Raw genomic sequence first — 23830 nt, 5'->3', positions numbered from 1 at the left:
TATATGTAGAAAATCTTTAGAATATATAAATGATTTTGGAAATATTGCTGGATATAAGGTAAATAAATGAAAATTAACTGTATTTATTAGCAACAATTAGAAAATGACATTTTAAAACTTCCTTTTTAATAGAAAAAACATCTCATGTAACCAGGGGGAAAAAATCTAAAGATGAACAGAGTGTATACATGGGAAACTACAAAAATTACTATGAAAAATGAAAGAACTCCTAAATAAATAATGGGATATGTTTTTGTATTGAAAAACTTAATTTTGTAAAAATCTTAGTTCTCCCAAAGTTTCTATAAATTCAGTGCAATCTCAATAAAAAGTTCATAAAGTTTTCTTGTGGAAGTTGATGTGCTAATTCTAAAATGTAAAGGCAATTCAAAGAACCAAGGATACCTAAGAACAACCAAGGTAATCTTGATGAAGAACAAAGTTGAAGAACTTATATTAACAGACATCAAGACTTACTAAAAAGCTTCATAATTAAAACAAGGTCTTCTGGCACAAAGGTAGACAAACCAGTGGAACATAATACAAATTCCAGAAGTACATCCACTCCTATGTACTCCAGTATTTATTTACGTATAACCAAGTTGCCATTGCAATACTTTCCTAATGAAGCATGACAATCACATTTGAAGTAAGAAGCAATTTCCAGAAAAAAATGCTTTGGAGAGACAGAATGCAATTTCCCATTACTCTGACTGCTTTAGCTATCACTGTTTCTATTACCAGTGTCCCAGCTCTGTCACTCAGGGCATTTGTTTTATTCATTGAACCACGACTCGGGAATTTGGCTTAGGCTACAGTTTGGCAGTTCGGAGTCCTTTCATGCCTATTTGTGCAAATTCCATTACATATATTCATGGGGGGAGTGGGAAGAGGGAAAATAATATAAATATTAAAGGCAATCTACTTTTTCATTCAGAAACCATCGAGTTGAGTAGTGAGTATAAGAAATGTGTTCCAGCTGTTGATTCACATGTCTGAATATGTGACCATCTTAAATTACTGTGATTCTAGCATTTAAAGACATGTGTTTTCCATACAGCATGCTCACTAAACAGAAACTGCTTCCTCTGATGTTGAAGAACATAGCATCTAGTCCAAACCTGAGGGAAAATAGCTGTTTTAAACTTTCTAAGGCAGTATATGTAATTGTAATGGGCTTTGGCTCTCAAGCCAGCTACATGGGTTCAGACTTAGCTCTGCTTTTACAATCTGTGTGGTGTAAGCAGGTTACTTCACCTCTTTGTGTTCAGCGTCCTTCTCTGTAAAATGGAGACAATAATAGCACTTCAGCATTGTTGTGACAGATGACTAATATAAACTATGGCTAGCACATGGTAAATATATATTCAGTGTTAACTATTATAACTATGAGTATTATTATTACCAAGAGGTGATAGAGTATGTGGTTCCCAAAGTGGTACATTTTTAAGGGATTTTCAAAGGAAACTTAGCTAACTCCATTTCACCTTCATCTTACACTTCAGAACCCAACCCCATCATGAGATATGATTCAACTGTACCATACTCATTTCTCTATGTGGTTTGGTCTTTTAGAGAGCTGACAATCAGTGTGGCCTGTTGTGGAATGGGCGTACAGCACAGAACATGGACTTCTGTGGAAGGAGGGCCTTTGGGTGGGGCAAGATGGATTCCCGTAGAGGCAATGTGGGTGTGCAGACACCCTGAAATATATACACACACATTTTCACCCACCAGGTCTTCCTGTGTGCAGGTTCAACTGAGTCTTTTAAGCTAATGCAGCCCTTAGGCTTCTATCCTTTGTTTTCCAGTAAAAAATTATTAGCGCCTCTATTGTAGAATGGTTTCTGTGTATCACTATCCCTGTGGCACTGTTAGTGGGCACATTATTGTGGGGTACCATACTCTGGTATTTTACAGATCTCCTTTCCTTCCCCAAGCCCATGGATGTCCAACACACCACTGTTACCTTTGAAGAATTTTGAAGAACTTTATAAGTGGCTGTTTGCTATTGCACCTTTCTCCCCATTCCAGCCACAGACACACAGACTTCATATTTACCTATAGGACTAGAATTGAGATCCTATTATTGTCTCTGACCTCTTCCCCATCTGCCTTTCTTCTCACGGAAAAGCTGCTCTGTTTTCAGCTGTCATGACACAGCACAGAGGCACACACAGCTATTTGTCACTGCTGTCATCAGCAGTTCATCTCCTCCACTGCCAGTGTCAGGAGGTCACTCAGACCCCTGCCGTGCTCACAGCTACTGCTTCCTCTAGGGGCACTACTGATGTCAATGAAGTTTGTATTTGCGTCTCTCTGCTTTTCTTTTCCCCATCTTTCCCCATCTTTTGTGGTTCTTAGTTTTTGCTCAGGAGAAGCTGCTCACTTACCGACCTTGCCAACTAATAAGCTCCACTTGCTGCCTTGTGAACAAACACATCAAAACCAAATGGGTTTACTGTGTTGTATACTTGAAGCCAATATAAGTATCAGTGATACTTCAATTAAAAAAGGAGTATTAATTAAAAAGAAGTATCATCCTAGTGTTAGGAAGTTAGCATCAGAGGCAAGTACTGACTGACTTATGGTATTTGCTTTCACATTTTAGTTATCATCTCTTTATTGATTTAACTTCTTCATAAGGATGTGGAGATGATGACTTTTCAGCTTCTCTCTCTTCATATTATTTTAATTATTATGAATTCCTAGAACATTAGGGACACCCATATTCAGTATTCAAATTAAAGTACATTCTAAAACAACAACAACTAAAACCAAACAGGTTTTATCATCGAGCTTTCGCCATGTTATCTCAGGCTCAGGTAATCTGAGCCTGTTTGGTACATCTGCCACCAAATGGGAGGTTTGCATTGTGTGTTAAGGATTTGAGAATTAGGAGGATTTAACTCGACCAGGCACAGTGCCTGGGAGATTAAAGAGTTGGTTTTTTAATAGAACAAGTTATGATTAACTATCCTATGTTTATGTCAAGGAAATAAAAGTTTAATGGATTCTCTTTTAAGGGGATTTGTGTAGTGTGCCTAAAGCAGCTTCAGAATGTGCAAACATTTGATGTTTCACAGTCGTGAAGTAAAATTGTAGTGCACTTGTGTATTGCAAATCGATCGAAGAGTCTTAAAAAAACTTACTATATATCCAGATGGCACATTAGATTTTATTTTTCAAATTATAAATATTGTAAAACATTAACACCATCTCATTTGTGTGTTTTCCCTTTCTTCCTAGAATATTTTCCTTCTTGGATATAGTAACTTTGTGCCGATGTGCACAGATTTCCAAGGTAGAGTATTAACTAGATTTTTAATCAATAAATATCAAGTTTTATTAGAATGAGGATGTTTTAGTTCAAGTAAACAATTAAAAATTAAAATATCATCTTTTATGTTTAACATAACACATTGTTATCTTAATACCAACTTAATGTGTGTCAGGAATAAAAGTTTGGCAATGCAATAATAGCTGAATCATGACTTCCTTCAATAGTCTCAATAAATGTATGTCTCTCACCCCTTTTCCTCTTCCTCTACCTCCTATCTCCCAGGCTTGGAACATCTTAGCCCTGGATGGAAGCAACTGGCAAAGAATAGATCTTTTTAACTTTCAAACAGATGTGGAGGTAAGTTAGGCTTGTTTTAGATAAAAGACTTTTTAAAAAGATAAGTAAACTGCTCACTCTTAATATTAAGGAGCCAAGGTAGAGCAGAGAGGGAAAACACCTGGAAGGTACTTGCATTCATCAAGACCAAAATTCTGCTTTGTATTACTTTTTGCTCTGTATTAGTAACAGATTGCTTTTCCCCCTTTTCATGTTTATAAGCTGAGCTTTACCACTCAGCTTTTAAAAGCCTCACACCTGCATCATTAACACCTGGTTGAATGCCTTCATCTTAGGACACTCTGGACAAATATTTATTGATCTGAAAGATCCACTGAGAATTCTGTTTTGGCATCAGGAATGAAGAATGGCAGAAGCACAGACCCAGGAGTGAAGCTGGAGACCTAAGGTGTCACTCCAGCTTGGCCACTTAAGCCATATAATCTCTCAGTGCCTCAGTGTTATTATCTATAAAGTAAAGAAGTGAAATAATCTTTTATGCCTTTTATAATTGTAGGATTCTGGTGTATTTATCTAGAAATACATAAATATCTCCAGTTGGGAGTGATAAACCTGACCAAGTGAGAAGTTTCTTTTCAGCAACTTAGTATCAAATACCTGTCTATAACCAAAGAAAGAGGGCAGTAATGAGGGGCATTGCACATAGTAATTGTCTGGAGTGCTGTTTTAGTGGTTTGGAGATTCTGAAGTTTCTTACCTACCCTCTACTCATTTTTTGTTTAGCCGCCTCAGTCACAGAGAGAAACTACACTTTATTTAATTCAGTACCTGTGTAGGATGTTCATCAAACATGTTTGCCGAAGTCTATGTTTTGTGTCTTTTTTAAAGGCTAAGGAAATGAATGTTTTTAACAGTGAGATGGCCCAAATAATTTCCTGTTGGTTACTTAAGCTCGTGGTTTCTGCAGGAGCTGTGGCTGGTTGTGGGCCCCCGACCTCCTCCTCTAGCTATTTGCTGCTTGAGTCTTGGGCCCCATCTCAGAGCACCTATAGCACCTCGGGCTGAGCGTAGGACTTCCCACCGTCCCTTCACCTTGCAAAACTCTGAGCTTGGAGCGCGCCAGGGAACTTGGGGCTTCACACCCGTCCCGGAAAGAGACACTGTAGTTCCTGGCTTGGACTGTGGCCCCTGAATAAGTACTTTAATACCCTTTGCAGACTTAACAACAATGATTGCAACAATGCCTGACCCAGACATGCTGACATGTAATTCCCCTTCAGTCTGATGATTCTCTAGATCTTTATTCATTGTGTTTATTTAATGATGTTGAGGAGAACACTAAATTTCAGAAATTGTAGTCATTTCTACTGACCAAAGGAAGGTCATTGTTTTAAAAAAAACCTTGAAAAATATTTCTTTTTCTGTGGGTCTTATTGTTTCCTCAGTTTCCTTTGATGTTTTCTCAAACTATTCAATGTTTTGGAGGGCACATTTAAAACTTTTAAATTAAGATATGAAAAAATACTATGTCTAATAAATAGCACTACCTGTGCCTTACTTGACTTCAGAGTTTAGCTGCCTGCTGACTGCATCTTAACACATTGCAGAAATGCTTAAGAGTCCTTCCCTCAGGAGAGACCAGTTTGGTTCACCAGTTCTGTAAAGAATTACATATGAACCTGTAAATAGCTGGCACAGGGGTTTCAATCTAGTCCATACTATTTAGTTCCCCTTTTGGGCTAACACCTTGAATCCAGGTTGGATTATGAACTGAGTATTGTAGCCTCCCATAGTCTCTAACAGGACCCCCCCTGAGTAGTCACCCTGGAAGCATTCCATGGATGAACTGATGATCTCAAATTCATTTATTTGGGACAAAAATGGTGATTTGTGGATATGTCAAGAGAAGAGGGAAGGTGCCAAGCACTGGGTTATAATACACTGGTAGTAGTTACTGGATGTCAGGCACTGTTCTGAGCACTGTGCATATATTAATTTAATCATCTCAAGAATGACATATTAAAGAATCTGAGGCACATAAAGTTTGAGTAGCTTACACAAGATCATTCAGGAAGAAGAGAAACTAGGTTCCTTGAACAATGGGCTACATGACTCACATTTCAAAGAAAAGGCAGAATAAAACATTCAGATGACAAGTGGCATTGAACCTTTCCTTGAGCATTGCTCTCTCCTGAATAAGTGTTGTTTCCTTAATGTTTAGACTTTTTCCACATCTTTAGAAGTTGGACATCTTGTTGTCAGTCTCATCATGTTTATTAAAGATTCAGCCAGGCCAAAAGCAAGAAATAGCCAAGTAGTATGTTAATCTAAACATCATAACTATAAGGAACCCTCCATTTAGGCCTTGGTTTTCTCTAAAGCCCTTCATTCTAAAATACACACCAACAATATACTATCTAATAGATAAGTTTGATCAGTGAGTATATATTTGCATTTGGAAAGGATTTGCTCATATTCTTCTCTTGTTTGGAAAAAAACAAAAAATTCTGAATATAATATATATTTTTTCTGGTGCAAAAACTTTTATTCCAAAGAAAGGAAGAATAGAAAACATACATAAATGTAACTATTTTGAAATGGGGAAAAATATATTGTGTGCTTCATTTGTAGAGATTGGTGTGGAGTTGTTTTTTTGGTTGTTGGTGTTTGTTTTGGGGGACTTTTTGCTGTTTTATTCAGTACTTAAATATTTATTATCTTGGATTTCCGGGTCATTTTTTTTTTTCCTTCAGTGATGTATTTATTTTACAGCTGTCTGGAATTTTGTTTCAAAAACAAATTATTAACTTAGGCAGTAGTCCAGAAAGCATAAAGCCACTAGCAATATCAGAGTTTGGAGTTTCAGCTTAATGAATATGATAGCCAGTTAGCAGGATGTGTGAGCCCTGCTCCTGTGGTCCTGTGGTTTGATGTATCCTAGTAAATTCTTTATGTTTATAGTTCAGTGCCAGGGTTGCTATTTTATGAAGTGAGGATAATAGTATTTTTTTTTTAAGGATCTTTACCATGTTTCCTTCTTTGTGGATTAGTAGTTGTGCAGGGCATGTGGGCTTTAGCATCAGGTAAACCTGTTAGAACCCCAGCTCTACTGCTCACTAACATGTAACCTCGGCAGTTTAATGATTTTATTAATTTATTTGCAAAATGAAGTTAATGGATTCAGTCTGCACTAGGAGTCTCCAGAGAAGCAGAAGCAATAGTATATGTATGTGTATAGATACATGGAGGGATTTATTATAGGGAGCTGAGTCTTGTGATAATGAGAAGTCCCAGATCTGTGGTCAATAAGCTGGTAACCCAGGAGAGCTCCAGTCCAAGGCTGAAGGCCTGTGCGCTGGCAGAGCCAGTGGTGTAAATTCCAATCTGAAAACTAGCAGTTTTGAGACCCAAGAAGAGATGATGTTTCAGTCTGCATCCAAAGGCCAGAAAAGACCTGTGTCCCAACTGAAGGCAGCCAGACAGGAGAAGTTCTCTCTTATTCAGCCTGTTTTGTTCTAGTCTGGTCCTCAACTGATTGAGTGAGGCTCACCCACACTAGGGAGAGCAATCTGCTTTACTCAGTTTATTGATTCAGATCTTAATCTCATTCAGAGACACCCTCACAGACACACCTGCAATAATGTTTAGTCAAATATCTGGGCACCCTGTGGCCCAGTCAAGGTGACACATAAAATTAATCATCACAATTTCACCCCTTATCAACTTCGCACCGGTATGCATCTCCTTAAACCATACTTAATCTCCAAATAAAGACAGTAACAAGGCCATAATCACACTTAATGTGATACAACCCATTACAACCAATGTGCAACCAAAAACACACTAACCCTTTGCTCAGAAGAGGAGGTGAAGTCCTTGAGTGATGTTCATTCTTCTCCTTGATATCCTGTACCTTAAATACTATGATGTGGAATTAACAATACTTAAATACTAGGACATAAAGTGAATGCATTATATGTTACATGATAAGTGAATAAGAGAGGTAGGAAAACAAATCTATGTGCTTCATGAACACATACACATATTCATAACAAAACAGGAAATATGACAATTAAAGTCTTAATTTATGTAAATGGCCACATGGTCGTAGTTGGTATGTGTAACTACCTTTTTCTATTAACCACTCTCTCTTCCCTTTGCCTTCAGCAAGCACCTCAGCTAGTCATGGGTCTTTGCCTGGTGGAGTGACCCAAACCATCATTCCCGAAGTGTATAGGCCATTAGTTTTCCAAGGACTTTAGTCCCTGGGCATGGTAATACTAAGGAAGATGCCCTCAGGATCTCCTGTATTCTAGACATGCTCTTCCTTGCCTCCATTGTGAAGTAAGAGTCTGTGAGGTTATTGTGGATATTAAATAAGCCAAAATAAATATAAGAAAGTTAAAATCGTGCCCCCAAAAGTGAAAGTGCTTCATCAATGTTCATTTTCTTTTTTCTTCCTCTGATATACCTGCCAGTAGCCAGCCAGAGTTCCTTTTTCAGAGTGAATGTGTTTGCTAAGGAGGATGAGAGGGAGATTTTGTGATACATTTTCAAACTTTTAGAGTGGTAATGTTCAGCAAAAATAGCTCCTTTTTAAAGCAACATTGTTTTAGGTCTCTGCTCAGCAGCCAGTGTTCCCACAGCTGACCTCAAAAGGCCTTGTAACTGGTGTAGTAGCTGGGAGCCCTGGGTAGCGGAGGCCTTACAAAGCTAAGGCTTCCAAAAAGTAGTGAATAATTTTTTTGTAATACTTAATGGTTTAACTGAAAACATTTTTCAGTGCTTACAGCCCCTTTATGCATCAGGGTCAGCAGTGGGAAGTTGGGGGAGGGAATGTTCCAAAATGGTCCTCTATTACACCTGGGAAAATACATGCAGGTCCTAAATTTCAGGTTATCATGCTTTTAGATAAACATCATGAGAAACAAGATTTTCCCCCCAATTTTCTTGATTCAAGGGTCGAGTGGTGGAAAATATCTCAAAGCGATGCGGTGGATTCCTGAGGAAGCTCAGCTTGCGAGGCTGCATCGGTGTCGGGGATTCCTCCTTGAAGTAAGTCGGATCCGCGGTGTCTCACGCTGTAGCAGCTCATACCGGACATTTTCATTTCCGTCAGCAAAAGTAAACCAAGCATATGATGTGCTTTTCTTCTGTTAAATTCTTTCTATGGTAATATAATGAGAGAACGATGACTTTGGGGTAGCAGGCCTGGATTTGAAACTGAGCACCAGTGTTAGGGGTGTGACTTTGGGACGAATTGTTTCACCTTGCTGAGTGTCAGTTCTCTCTTCTGCAGCAAAGGCAGTTGTAGCGCCTGCATGGAGAGTCTTGGGTATTCCATGAAATAACATGTATGAAGTGCCTGGCACATAATAATAATAGTTTACCTCTCTTTCATTCCCCTTCTTATTTTCCCATCTTTCTAGTTTCCTTATCATAACAGTGGCTACCTTTTTTTTTACATTATACTAATTAACAAAGTGAGTAACTCTTTCAAAATCAAAATTCTTCCAAAACCTTACTTAGCATAACCTGGAATTTTGCTTACTTATAATGGAATATCACATTCATTTTATTACCATTAACAGTATATCCTATCCAACCAAATGCTTGCCCACGTCTTACTGAATAGCTCTTATTTATTGGAAATGTTATGAATTCACTGTTAAGGATCTGTGCTTTGAGCTGTTCTTCAGACGAGACATAATTAAAACCTTTATGTCCACAGAGAAGACAAGCAGTGATTCTATAGCATCTTACTACACTGATGGGCAGTGACTGTAATGGGGTATGTGGTGGGGGGGGACTTGATAATAGGGGGAGTCTAGGAACCATAATGTTGTTCATGTAATTGTACATTAATGATAGCAAAATTAAAAAAAACCTTTATGTCCTTACCTTTGTAGCCTCTAGTATTGTTTGAGTTTGGCTAAATTAGGCACACCCTGCCCCCTAGAACATTGAACAGACTTAGTCTCTTGCAGACCTAAATATTGCCATAGTTTACATCCATCTCAGACCACCGGTAAGAATGTGCAGTATATAGTGACTGCAAATAGCAAGGTTTGTAATTGAAACATCTGCTACCCAACTGCTAAGAAAATCAATCAACAATTATCTGTTCAGGATCAAAACACTCCTTTTAAATGTTATGGAACAAAGTGTTTTTTTTTTAAATCAAGAAATTCAAATCATCAGACCAAATTTCCTACTACTTCAAAAGCTTTGTAAACCAGGAGAATAGATTGATTCTATTTTAACAGGAAGCTTAAATGTACCAGATAGGTCCTAAGGTAACTTATAGTAGAGAACGTAAGTCTAACAGTGGTTCCCTTAAAGAAGCTAAAATAAATGTGAAGATGTAGATTGTCAATGAGGAATATCAAAGAAATGCATTTCTTCTTGGCAGTTGGAATAAAGCCATATATACTTGCAAAATATCCTATAAAGCTGAGAATGTTTATTGGTTTACTGTAAGTTTTAGAGTAGAAATCTTATTAGTGTCTGTACACATTTTTGGTATGTAAGACTAGATTACTGTGAGAAATAATGGTAAACATAGTCACAGAATTATGACTCAGAGTTTTGCTATGCCTCCAGTTTTTTATTGTAATCACCTAGAACCAGCTGTGGCCTCTACCTCACCCCTGCATGTGTGTTGTTGTTTCGGTGGAAGGGAGGCTATTCATTCACAAACATTTATTGAGCCCCTGCTTTATCAGGAACTGATGGAGGCAATGGGGATACAGTAGTAAGCAAAATAGGTTAAAATCCCAGTACTGATGGATGGGTCTTGCCTGTTTATTCTCTGTAACTCCTGCCCTATAATTGTATATGAAGCCCTATGTATTTTTAACAGCTAAACTGAGATACAATAAACTACATGTTTTAAGTGTTTAATAAGTTTTGGCATATGTATATACCCATGAAACCAACCTACAATCAAGATAATGAGCATATTGATATCCCACAGAAGTTTTCCTCATATGCTTTGTAATCCCTCCCTTCCTCTCACCCCTGTCTCTGCCCCATCTCTGGGCAACCCCTGCTCTACTTTCTCTCACTGTAGGTTAGTTTGCATTTCCTATAATTGTATATGTAATTATATAGTATGTACTCCTTTTTGCAGGCCGCTCTCACTCAAAATAATTGTTTTGAGATTCATCCATGTTGTGTTTATCAACAGTTCATTCCTTTTTATTGCTGAGTGACAGTCCATTGTATAGATACGCTACAAATTATTCCTTCATCTGTTTATGGACATTTGGATTCTTTCCAGTCTTCCTCCTTTACATATAAAACTGTACAAGACTTTGTATGTTATATGTTTTCATTTCTCCTGGGTAAATGCCGAGGAGTAGAATGGCTACATCATTGGCAGGTGCATGTTTCACTTTCTGAGAAACGTTTAAACTGTTTCCTGGAAGGATAGTACCATTTTATATTCCCACAGAATGTGTAAGACTTTTGGTTCCTCCACATCCTTGCCAACAAGTCTTTTTCATTTTAGCCTTTCTATTAGATGTGTGTAGTGGTATCCACACAATAGTGGTTTTCATTTGCATTTTTCTAATGGCTAATGCTGTTAAATGTCTTTTTATGAATTTTTTTTGCTATCTATATATTTTTTTGCTGAAATGTCTGTTCAATTTTTTTTTGTCCATTTTTTAAATTAGGTGGTTGTCTTACAATTGAATCTTGAGATTTCTTAATATGTTCTGGATACAAGTCCTTTATCAATTATAGGTTTTGCAAATATTTTCTGTCAGCTGTGGCTTATCTTTTTACTCTCTTAACTATCTTCTGAAGAGAAGTTTTTCATTTTAATGAAGTTGAATTTATCAATTTTTTTCTCTTCTCTGAATCATGCTTTTGGTGTTATATATGAATCTTTGCCTAACTCAAGGCCATAAAGATTTTCTCCTATGTTTCTAGAAGTTTTACAGTTTATGATTCATTTTGAGTTGATTTTTCTATATGGTGTGAGGTATAGATTGAAATTCATTTTTTTGCCTATAATGTCTGGTCATTTGTTGAAATGTTCAATTTTTTGTTCCTTTCTCCATTGAATTACCCTTGTACCCTAAGTGAAAATCAGTTATCTAAAGAATTGTGGGACTATTTTTGTAGTCTATGTTTTCCATTGATCTGTGTGTCTATCTTTACACCAAACCATGTTGTCTTAATAACTGTAGCTTTATAAGTCTTGAAATCAGGTAATATTGGTACCTCAATTTTGTTCTTTTACAAAGTTGTTTTGGCTGATCTAGATCCATTACATTTCCATGTAAATTATAGAATCAGCCTGTCTCTATAAAAAAGCTTCCTGGAATCTTAATTAGGATGATGGTTGAATCCATAAATCAATTTGGGGGAGAATTGACATCTTTTTTTTTAATTGAAGTATCATTGATATACAATCTTTAGTTTCAAGTTAACAACACAGTGGTTCAACAGTTACCCATATTACTAAATCCTCACCCCCTCTAGTGCAGTTACTATTTGTCAACATAGGAAGATACTACAGAATCATTGGCTATATTGTCCTTGCCATACTACTATCCTGGTGACCAACCTACGTTATGACTGAGAATTGTTGTGCCCATTTATCCCCCTCAACCTCCCCATTCATAGACCCCTCCCCCTCCCCCATGGTAACCACCAGTCACTTCTCAGTATCTATGATTCTACTGCTGTTTTTTTCATTCTGTTTTACTTTGTATTTATATTCCACAAATAAGTGAAATCATATGGTATTTGTTTTTCCCCACCTAGCTTATTTCACTGAACATAATACCATCTAGATCCATCCATGTTGTAGCAAATGGGAGGATTTCTTTTTTTTAATGGATGAATACTACTCCATTTTGTATATGTACCACATCTTCTTTATCCATTCATCTACTGATGGGCACTTAGGTTGTTTCTGTAGCTTGGCTATTGAAAATAATGCAGCAGTAAACATAGGGGTGCATATATCTTTTTGAATCAGATTTTTTTTCCTTTGGGTAAATTCCTAGAAGTGGAATTACTGGATCAAATGGTATTTCTGTTTTTAGTTTTTTGAGGAACTTCCATACTGCTTTCCACAGTGGCTGCACCAATTGACATTCCCACCAGCAGTGTAGAAGGATTCCCTTTCTCCACATCCTCGTCAGCATTTGTTATATCTTGTCTTTTGGGTGCTGGCCATCCTAACTGGTGTGAGGTGATATCTTATTGTGGTTTTAATTTGCATTTTCCTGATGGTTAGCAATGTGGAGCATCTTTTCATGTGCCTATTGGCCATTTGTATTTCTTCTTTGAAGAAATGTCTGTTCAGGTCTTCCACCCATTTTTTAATCAGTTGTTTTTTAGGTGTTGAGGCGTATAAGTTCTTTATATATTTTGGATGTTAACCCCTTAGTGGATAAATCATTTATGAATATATTCTCCCATAATGTAGGTTGCCTTTTTGTTCTGCTGATGCATCACAGAAGCTTTTTAGTTTGATGTAGTCCCATTTGTTCATTTTTTATTTTGTTCCCCTTGCCTGAGGAGATGTGTCCAGTAAAAAGTTGCTCATACTTATGTTTCAGAGATTTTTGCCTATGTTTTCTTCTAAGAGTTTTATCAGTTTTTTTCTCTTACATGTCTTACATTCAGGTCTTCGATCAGTTTCAAGTTTACTTTTGTGTATGGTGTTAGGCAATAATCCAGTTTCATTCTTTTGGATGTAGCTGTCCAGTTTTCCGAACACCAGTTATTGAAGAGGCTGTCTTTTTCCCATTGTATATTCATGGCTCCTTTATTGTATATTAATTGACCATATATGCATGGGTTTGTCTCTGGCCTCTATATTATGTTCCATAAATCCATGGTTTAACCTATGGGTCTCCTGGAGTACCATACTGTTTTTATTACAAAAATTGACATCTTAACAATATTGAGTCTTCTAACATATACACATGGTGTATTTCTCCATGTTTAGGTGTTTTTAAATTTCTCTCAGCATGTTTTGTAGTTTTCAGCTTACAAGTTGTACATATCTTTTGTCATACTTATCCCTGTTATGAAATGTTATTGTATATGGTATTATTTTTTTATGTCAATTTTCGATTCTTCCTTTTTAGTGAGTAGGAATACTGTTGATTTTTGTGCATTGATCTTTTATCCTGCAACCTTATTAAACTCATTATTTTAGTAGGTTTTTTGTTGTTGATTCCTCTGGATTTTGTACATGGACAATCATGTCACCTGTAAATGAAGATAATTTTTTTTTCTTTGTTTCCAGTCAATGCCTTTTCTTATTCTTGCCTGATTGCACTGGTTAGAATCTCTAGTATAGTACTTGATAGAAATGGAGAAAATAGACATCCTGGCCTGTTCTTGACTTTAGGGGGAAAGCATTCAATTATGATGTTAGCTGTTAGGTTTTTTGTTGATGATCATCAAATTGTGGAAATTTCCTCCTATTATTAGTTTGCAGAGTTTGCTTTTTTGAGAGTGGATATTATATTTTGTCAAATGCCTTTTCTGTATCATTTAGATGATGTGACTTTTCTTTCTTAGTATGGTGAATTATGTTGGTTCATTTTTTAATGTTAAACCAGCCTTCTATCCCTTGAATCAATGCCACTTGAGTTGTCATATATTGTTTACATATTGTTGGGTTCTACTTGCTCAACTTTTTAACTTTTTTTACATCTAAGTTCATGAGGGATATTGTTCTCTGCTTTTCTTTTCTTGTGATATTTTTGTCTGGTTTAGGTATCAAGGTAAATACTGGCCTCATAGAATGAATTGGGAGGTGTTTCCTAATCAGCTTTTTGGAAGAGCTATGTAGAATTTGAATTTTTTTATTCCCTTTAATTTTTGGTAGAATTCACCATTGAGGCCATCTGGGTTCTACATGTTTCTTTTGCAGAAGGTTTTTAACTACAAATCCTATTTCTTTAATATATAGAGAGCTCTTCAGGTTTTCTATTCCTTCTTGAGTAAGCTCTGTGTAGTTTTTGCCTTTCAAAAATCTTGCCCATCTCATCTAAGTTTTTTAACTTACTGGCATAAAGTTGTTTATAATACCCTCTTATTATCATTTTAATATCTATAAAATTTCAGTGATACCTTCTCTCTTCATTCCTGTTACATTAATTTTTTTTTTACTATATGGAAGTAGTTGTCATGTCTAATAAAAATCAGTGTATAGTGTTGTACAGTGCCTATCACAATTTACATATTCTTTGAATTTTTTTGGCATTAACAGTGCATTTTTAAAGAGAAAAGAGTAAATTTCTCTGTTATTGGTAATTTTTTCTCTTTTTTTCACCCTGGTCAGTTTGTTAATTTTATCAATTTTATTGATATTCTCAAAGAATCAGCTTTGTGTTTCACTGGTTTTTCATTGTTTTTCTGTTTTCTGGTTCAATTTCCCCTCTGATCTATGTTATTTCCTTTATTTTGTTTACTTTGGGTTTCATTTGCTCTTCTTTTTTTCTAGTTTAATGTGGAAGCTGAGCTCATTCATTTAAGAGCTTTTTTTCTTCATTAATATAGAAGGTTAATGCATTCTGTAGCATTTCACAAATTCTAATATTGTGTTTGCATTTTCATTCAGGTCCAGATGTATTCTATTTCTCTTTTGATTTTTTTCTCTTGACCTGGGTTGTTTAGAAGTGTATTATGTAGTTTACAAATATTAGGGCATTTTCCAGATGTTTATATTATTGATTATAATTTAATTCCATTGTGGCTAGAGAGTGTACTTCATATGACTTGAATCCTTTTATTGAGACTTGTTTTGTGGTCAAGAATATGTTCTATCTTGGTAGATGTTCCATGAACACTTGAAAGAAATGTGCATTCTGCTGTTGTTGGGTGGAGTGTTCTATAAATACCACTGAAGTCAAGTGGACTGAGAGTGTCAAATTTTCTGTATCTTTACTTACTTTCTAACTTTGCCCAAATATTGAGAGAGGTTTATTGAAGTCTGCCCATAATTTTGGATTTGTCTGTTTCTCCTTGCAATTATATCATTTTCTTCATGTACTTTTAAGCTCATTTAGTAGATATATAAATATTTGGGGTTGCTGTGCCTTTATGATGACTTGACCAATTTTTCATTATCACATGGCCTTCTTTTATTCCTGGCAACATTCTTTGCTCCAAAGTCTACTTTGTTTGATATAATGTAGCCTCTTCAATTTTCTTTTGACTAGTGGTGGCATGGTATATGTTTTCCTTTCTTACTTTAACTGGTTTATATCTTTGTATTTAAAGTTGGTTTTTATAGGTAATATCTTGGCTGTTGCTTTTTTGATCTACTATGAAAATCTCTACCTTTTAAATTTGGGTGTTTAGCTCATTTACATTTAATGTAAATGAAATTAATTACATTTAATTTATGTTATGGTTAGTTAAAAATTTTTCTCTCATGCTTTTTGTTTTCTATTCATCTCATACATTCTTTATTTCCCTTTTCCTCTTTTTCTACTTCTTTTGTATTAATTGGGTATTTTTATGATTCCATTTTATATCCTTTTTTGGCTTAATTTCTATAACTTATTGTTATAGTTTGAGCTATAGTTATAATTCATTTTATAACATATAATTTCAATCATTACTTTAGAGTTTATAGTGTACATCTTTAGCTTAGTCTACCCTCAAATTATATTACATATCTCTTCCATTTTTCCTCACTCATCCTTCATACTATTATTGTCCTGTGTTTTAATTCTACATATGATATAAACTCCACACTAGATTGTTGGTGTTTTTGTTGTAAGTTATTTTTAAGGAGACTTAAATAAATAAAAATTGGCTTTGTATACCCTAATAGTTACTATATTCGGTTTTCTTCATTCCCTTGTGTGTAGAAAAAGTTTTCAGCAGCTGTTACTATTTTTTTCTTGAAAAATGTTCTTTAACATTTCTTGTACTGCAGATCTGATTATTTCAGCCCTTCTATGTCTGAAAAATTCTTTATTTTCTTTTCATTTTTGAAAATAATTTTTGCCAAGTATAGAATTCTATGTTGGCAGGTTTTTGTTTTCAGTATTTTAAAGATGCTGAACCTCTTTTTTCTTGAATTTTTGTTATCAATGAGAATTATTCTGTTCCCCTTATTTTTGTTCCTCTATATATGTGTCTTTGTTTCTGGCTGCTTTTAATTTTTTTTTTCTATCACTGGTTTTGATCAATTTGGTTATGATATACCTTGTATTTTTCTTCATGTTTCTTGTACTTGGAATTCTTTGAGTTTTTGGATCTATAGGTTTATAGTATCAATAAACTTCAGAAAAATTTTGGCCATTATTTCTACAGATATTTTCCCCCATCCCCTCCATCTCTTGTTCTTTAGGGGTTCCAATCACATGTATAGTAGGTTGCTTGAAGCTGCCCCACAGTTCATTCATGCTCTTTTCTTTTTGTTTTCTCTCTATATTTCATTTTGGATAGTTTTCAATTGCTGTATCTTCAAATTCACCAGTCTTTTCTTCCACAATGTCTAATCTGCTGCTAATCCCATCCAGTGAATTTTCATCTGAAATTGTAGCTGTCATATCTAAAAGTTTAATTTGGGTCCTTTTTTAAAATGTCTTTCATGTCTCTACACAGCATATTTAATAATATAGCATGTTTAATCTTTATTCTAGCTTCATAGAACTGTATTCTATCAAACACAGTTATAACTTTTAATACCTTTGACTGCTATTTCTAATATAATATAGTTCTAGGTCAGCTTTGATAGATTGAATTTTCTCCTCATTCTGTATATATGGTCATTCCTCCTATGAATGCATGGTAATTTTTTGTTCAGTGCCCAACATTGTCATTTTTACTTTGGGTATGAAATGTTTATGTATTCCTATATTCTTGAGTTTTGTTCTGGGGCACAGTTGAATTACTTGGACATAATCCCTTTGAGAATTAAAAACATTTTTTTGTTAGGTTGAACCAGAGCAGTGTTTAATCTAGGGCTAATTGTACTCCACTCCATAAGCAAGACCCTTCTTGCTTCAACCCAGCGCCCCATGAATTAGAACATTTTTCACTGTTGGCTGGTGGGAATGGGCACTATTTCTGGCCTGGGTGAGCTCTGGCTCTTGTTCCCTCCAATGTGTTTTGTTGTTTCTTTTCCTGTCTTTGGGTAGTTGCCTCACATGCATGCTCTGATCAGGATTCTATTATTTCTTGAGTGGAACCATCTTCAGACTTCTGACATTCTCTTCACTCTAACACTCCTCTCTGATAACTCTGACTGTCTTGGTCAGACTTTTGGCTTCATATCCTCAGCTCAGGGAATTCTAAGCTCCAACTTGGTTCCCCTTCCTTGTGCTATAGCAGGACAGATGGAGCAGTTCAGAGTGATGTCTGGCTTGAGGCCAGGTTTTGGAGATATTTGGGTACTTCATGCAAGAATCAGGATTCAGTCCAATAAGACACATTGAGACTGTATTTCAGGAAAATGCAGATGACCTGAGCCATTTCTTGCTGACTGTGTTAAGGAGTAAGTGAGAAATAATGGATGTTTAATGTTCTGCATCTGGCTTCTCTACCCAACCCACAAATCATTAAGGAAGTTGCCATTCGTGACTCAGTGTCCTCACCGGTAAATGGATAGTTCTTGAATCTGATCAACTACCAGCTGTATCAGTAGCCAGAGATGGTTTCTCCACAGAGGTAACCAAGTGACAACATGGCACAACACAAGAAAGATTGGCTCCCTTCTAACTGCTTTTTCTATAGAAGGGAAAGAACAGCGATCCAGATCTCCATTCTCAGCTGACCACCAAGGTGTAGTAGGTAAAGGAGTTACAGCTGATATATAATCAGTCTAGGGCTTCTCAGAGTTTTGTCCCCGAGTAGCAACACTGGCATCATTCGGCAGCTTCTTAGAAGTGCAGACTATTGAGCAGTTTGCCTGTAGATCTGCCGTGGGAGCCTGTGCTGAGACAGGAGCCCCAGCTGTTTCATGTGCACATTACAGTTTGAGGAGCACGAATACCTACAGTCAATAATATTATATTGTACATTTAAAATTTTGTTAGGAGAGTAGCTTTCATCTAAATATTCTTTTCACAATAAAATACAATTTTCAAAGTTTGAGGAGCACTATTCCAAATGTGAACAGTTACATGTGCCCTCTAGTGGCTCTTCAGCAACTTGCAGGGAGTTTTAAAATGTTTTTCTCATTTTAGGACCTTTGCACAGAATTGCCGAAATATTGAACATTTAAACCTAAATGGGTGCACAAAAATCACTGACAGGTAAGTAATGAAAATTAGTTTGATGAGTAATTGGTCGTGGGGAGAGTGAGGGGAGAGAAACATGGTTGAAAATATCTTCAGTGTGTCTGCTCTTTTTTAGCACGTGTTATAGCCTTAGCAGATTCTGTTCCAAGCTGAAACATCTCGATCTGACCTCCTGTGTGTCTATTACAAACAGCTCCTTAAAGGGGATTAGGTAAGAGTAACTGTTGTTTGTGGTCGTGAGAAATGCCCAAAGCTATAAACATGGTGTGCCTAAAGCCTTTCTAGTGGTCCCGCTAGAGTAGGAAATAGGTGACTCAGGTCACAGAGGTTCTCTGTCCCCTGAATTGCTGGTGATTTACTAAACTCAAAGCAGGTAATAAACTCTCTAAGGGATAGGCTTCACATGTGTGGTTTTCTTTCTCCTTCTCTCAGTGAGGGCTGCCGAAACCTGGAGTACCTGAACCTCTCTTGGTGTGATCAGATCACAAAGGATGGCATTGAGGCTCTGGTGCGAGGGTGTCGAGGCCTGAAAGCCCTTCTCCTGAGGGGCTGCACACAGGTAACAAGGGGCCGATGCAGCGTGTTTGTCCAACACTAATGCTGGGTATGGGCACTTCATTAGGGGACTTGCTGTCATGTTTTACTTGATGCCCACTGTTCACTCACCTGGTTCTATCCCTCTTGTTTTCTCTGTCCATTCAGTTAGAAGATGAAGCTCTGAAACACATTCAAAGTTACTGCCACGAGCTTGTGAGCCTCAACTTACAGTCATGTTCAGTAAGTAGCATGCCTTTCTGTGAGCACCCTCACGCTCCTGCTCTCTCCCTTGGGACCCCGCTGCAGGGGAAGCCACTGCGGACCCCACTGGGAAGCACCCAGGCAGGCGGGATGATGGCCATGGTCTTATTCCTTATCCCGTGTCCCTATGTGATGTATCAGTTTACCGCACAATGGAAGAACAACAGTCTAAACAAAAGAGCCAATGCGGAGCCACTGACATCCCCACAAATAACATATATCAGGGTCTTGCTTTAGTCTATGGTGTCAGGAATGCTGTGAACTAGCCAGTAACCTCAACAATTTATGGAAAGGTCTCAGTCTGTCTTTTTACTTATAAACTGGGAATTCTGAAACCTCCACATTGTCTCAGTGGATAAAACAAACTAACAGATGGGAAAATGCTTCAAAAACTAAAGGGTATATTCAGGAGCAGGTATAACTTTCACCAGAGCATCAGCCTGTGAAAAACTATCATTCCTTCCTCACTGCCACTGTAAATATTGATAATTGAAGAGGGTACTTGTTACATTCTACTGGGTTTCTCAAGGGGAACATCAATTTTGAGAAAAGCAAGAGAAATCCCTTGTATTCAGCATTTAGTGAGTCAATCATAAGTCTTTAGAGTCCCTGATGGTGGGAGATAAAATAGAAACTATCTTCTGGACAAATACTGACCTTACAGGCCTGCACTGTTCAAAACTAGGACCTTGAATTACATGTAGGACTGCCCTGGCAGATGACTTGAAGTATAATATAAATGTGTATATTTATTTTTACATGAATTACTGTATTTGAATAAAGATAATATTTTTGAATCTTCATGGCTAAATTCATAGAATCGTAAGCCATTTACCAATGGCTTGGTGACTTATTTAATTTTGATTTTTCTAAAACATTTGAGAAAATATTAATATACACATGTATGGTTTGTATGGTAGTTATCCCAAGCATTAATCTGTAGAATTTCAACCACAAATTAATATGTCACTTAACCAGGTAAGTCTTCTGAACTCTTAATTTGATACGATTTTTAACACAAGTTTATAAATTTTCCAGTGGGTGGGGGAGGAACACTCTGGGGAGGGAAATGCAATTTTGAAATTTCACTTTCTGTTAGTAATGCTAGAATAAATAATAAAGTTGTGCAGAGAAAACATAAATACATATCTGCCCTGCACTTCACCTTATGTTGTTTAAATTACAAGGACAAAATGCTGATAACTAGCCCAAACTAATCAACCCACAGGAGACGCCACTTGGCTGCTGCCACCTGATTTGCCTTCCTGCTTTGGTTTCCCCTAGCGCATCACAGATGAAGGTGTAGTACAGATATGCCGGGGCTGCCACCGGCTGCAGGCCCTCTGCCTTTCTGGCTGCAGCAACCTTACGGATGCCTCTCTCACGGCCCTGGCTTTGAACTGCCCAAGACTTCAGTGAGTGCACCACACTTCTTCCTTTGCAGCTTAGAGCTTGAGCTGACCAGGAGGGCTTCCTGCAGGTAGGGAGAGGCTGGCTAGTAGATGGAGTAGGTGGTGGTGTTGGCTTTTTAGATTGTGGGGGACAGTGTGTGATCAGTTCCTTTAAGGAGGTATGGGAGGGTACTACACTGTCCACTACCACTGGAATCTTAATTTCTTGATGACCTTCACACAATGACCCACCGGAGTTGCCTCATCCTTTTATTACTCTGACATCAGAGCAACAGCCTCACATCCCGCTGTCCCCAGGTTCTCCTCCGAACCAGCTGCTGAGTGGACAGAATAAGGGGACATCAGTCACTTGTTTCTCATCTTCTTAGTAGGAAGAAAAGTTTTTTTTTAACAAATTGTTTTTTTTTCTGATTCTCCAACATAATACCATGAATATTAAAACTAATAACGGCAACAAAATACTGATCATAGTAAACATCAGTTGGACTCATATGTTCCAAGCTCCATGTTAGGCACTTTTATAAGCATTATCTCATTTAATCCTCACTACATCTCTAGGTGGCAGGTTCTATTATTGTTGCTTGTTTTGCAGAGGAGAAAGTGAAACTCAGGGAAGTAACATAATTTATCCTGGGCCACATGATGAGTAAGAAGCAGAACTAGAATTTGAACTTGTAGAGTTTGACTTCAGAACCAGTTATCTTAACCCCTATACAGGAGGCAGAACAAAGAATACTTGTTTTGTTGTTCTTTTCAGTGAAACTGATAATTTCTCATGCTTACTCTAATTACATACCTTTTAAGGATTACCTAAATCTCTTTTTTGCCCATCTTTCTTACTGTTGTATTAGGAAAGATTCTAGATAATTTTGATGCATCTGCATAGTAGAAGAAATGCAGATATCAAAGTGGTCAGAAAGGAGGTCAAACTTATTGCTAAAAGGAGTATTTAACTCAAAAATGTTAGTAATGCTTCCCTGTTAAGTGTGGGTATTGAGAATTAACTCACATTTTTCATTAGCTGCAAGTTTTAAAAATTTCCTTTAGGGTACTTTGGAACTTCAGTAAATGCAATATATATCAGGATGATTTTGTTGAGTAGAAGTTCATTTTGATTGTTTAAAATTTAACAAATACTGGAATGATACTTTCAAACAGTAACAACAATGTGCTGGTATTGTGTGAAATTCCTGAATTTACTATCCAAGTTTGGGATGTGACTTTGGGGCTTAGGGTAGGTCATATTCCTCCCTCAGCCTCATTCTCCTCATCTCTCCCATGAGGACAGTACTTGCATTTACAACCCTTAGGGCTGTAATGTCTCAGAAGCAAAAGTGTATCAGAGTGAAATAAACTCAAGACTGGGCATCCTAAAGTATGTGTTCCTATTGTTGACCAGTTGCTACTTCTTTCTCCCACATACCCTTTATCCCAGGATTTTGGAGGCTGCCCGATGTTCCCACTTGACTGACGCAGGCTTTACACTTTTAGCTCGGGTAAGGCAGAGCTTTTAAAAAACCAAACCAGTCTGTAACTCACCTCCCTCATTCCGGATGACTTGGAGTGGTTTTGGAGTGTATAAAAAACTACCTTCAGAAATGACAGGTACCAAGTAGAGTATAGTCCTCAGGGTCCACTTTATATTTGTTTCCAGTGGCCAGAAAGCCAGGGAGGTCCTGTAGAGGCTTCTGTAGTAGGGGTGGGCCTCACTCTCACTTGGTCAGGGGGGACCACAGGGGAGGAGCCTCCTCCTGGCAGCTGCCCTTCCTCAGACACTTCCCAAGTTAGCCTCTCAGCCACTTCTCCTGTCTGTCCTGTCTGTCCTGTGCTCTGCTGTGCTCCCTCTTCCACATCGCCCTGCAAATGCAGGCCACCATGGGGTCCCTCTGGCCTGCTGCTGGGAAGCCATGCCCTCCTGGGGAGGCTGATAGACTCTTACTTCTACCCAGCCCTCACCTGCCCACACCGTGGCTGGACACCCCAGCTCTGTGGCCTCCCAGAGCCTATTCTGTGGCTAAAATTTACATGCTGATATCTATGAATCATTGGGAAGGTGTAGGCAAATTACCTTTCCAGGATGAGAGCAGGAAATGCACACCAGGGCAACCCTACTCCAATTTCAAAATGAATAGGACTCAAGGGGCACCTGCCCAGAAGTGCTCGCTCACTAGGGTTGGTCACCTTAGGACAGGGCACACTCCTTAGTGGAAGAGAATAAGGATACCAGGCGGGTACTCAGAGGGCCAGGGCAAGCCACCAGTGTTTGCCCTCACCACTGACCACATGGTGGTAGACGTCTCATGGCCTCTTTCAGAATTGCCATGACCTGGAGAAGATGGATCTTGAAGAGTGCATCCTGGTAAGTGGACTCCCAACAGCCCCAAGAGGCTGCCCTCCCCGTGGTCCCTGACAGCCAGGCATGGCCAGAGGCACACCAACTGGCTGGCTGGACCCGCCTTGCCCCAGCATAGGTATCAGTGGGGCGTGTGAACTCGGCTGCTCTCAGGCATGAGATAGCTATGGTCAAGAAGTTTTGGAAACCACCGCCTTCTGCCCAGAATTAAAAAGAAGATTCTTATTTTATTTTCACAAACCTTAAGGGAGAAATAAGCTTGCATGTCCAGGGATGAGGTGACTATACTGAAGAGAATACTGGGGGATGCTCCTTACCCACTTCCTCTTTGTCCCCTGTCCCTAGTCCCCCCTGGGGCACCAAAGGAGAGACCAGAGAACAGCATTGCGTTGTCTTCTGCCCAGGAGTGGGTAGATTTGAGGCTGCTGGTGAAGAGAGGAACTCTCAGACT

General features: G+C 37.8%; 1 protein-coding gene across 9 annotated transcripts in view; it reads left to right on the top strand.

Annotated features, from left to right (window-relative positions):
- FBXL2 (F-box and leucine rich repeat protein 2) overlaps nt 1–23830 on the top strand; it is a 95343-nt gene that overhangs the window by 42047 nt on the left and 29466 nt on the right. For 4 of the 9 annotated variants that reach the window (XR_005026212.2, XR_005026214.2, XM_036892218.2 and 1 more), the window contains exons 3-12: nt 3250–3304; nt 3566–3640; nt 8541–8635; nt 18763–18831; nt 18932–19027; nt 19249–19375; nt 19519–19593; nt 20899–21029; nt 22462–22522; nt 23341–23385. Coding sequence is in view for 7 of the 9 variants with exons in the window: in XM_036892218.2 (XP_036748113.2) it covers nt 3250–3304; nt 3566–3640; nt 8541–8635; nt 18763–18831; nt 18932–19027; nt 19249–19375; nt 19519–19593; nt 20899–21029; nt 22462–22522; nt 23341–23385 (829 nt within the window). In the remaining 2 variants the exon portion in view is untranslated. Of the gene's footprint in view, nt 1–3249; nt 3305–3565; nt 3641–8540; nt 8636–18762; nt 18832–18912; nt 19028–19248; nt 19376–19518; nt 19594–20898; nt 21030–22461; nt 22523–23340; nt 23386–23830 lie in introns of all 9 variants that reach the window. The other 5 variants (XM_036892258.2, XM_036892251.2, XM_036892243.2 and 2 more) reach the window with 4 other exon arrangements.

Source organism: Manis pentadactyla, chromosome 14 (assembly GCF_030020395.1).
Source record: "Manis pentadactyla isolate mManPen7 chromosome 14, mManPen7.hap1, whole genome shotgun sequence".
Taxonomy (NCBI): Eukaryota; Metazoa; Chordata; class Mammalia; order Pholidota; family Manidae; genus Manis; species Manis pentadactyla.
The sequence above is the reverse complement of the archived record's forward strand: the minus strand, read 5'-3'. Positions and strand labels throughout refer to the sequence as shown.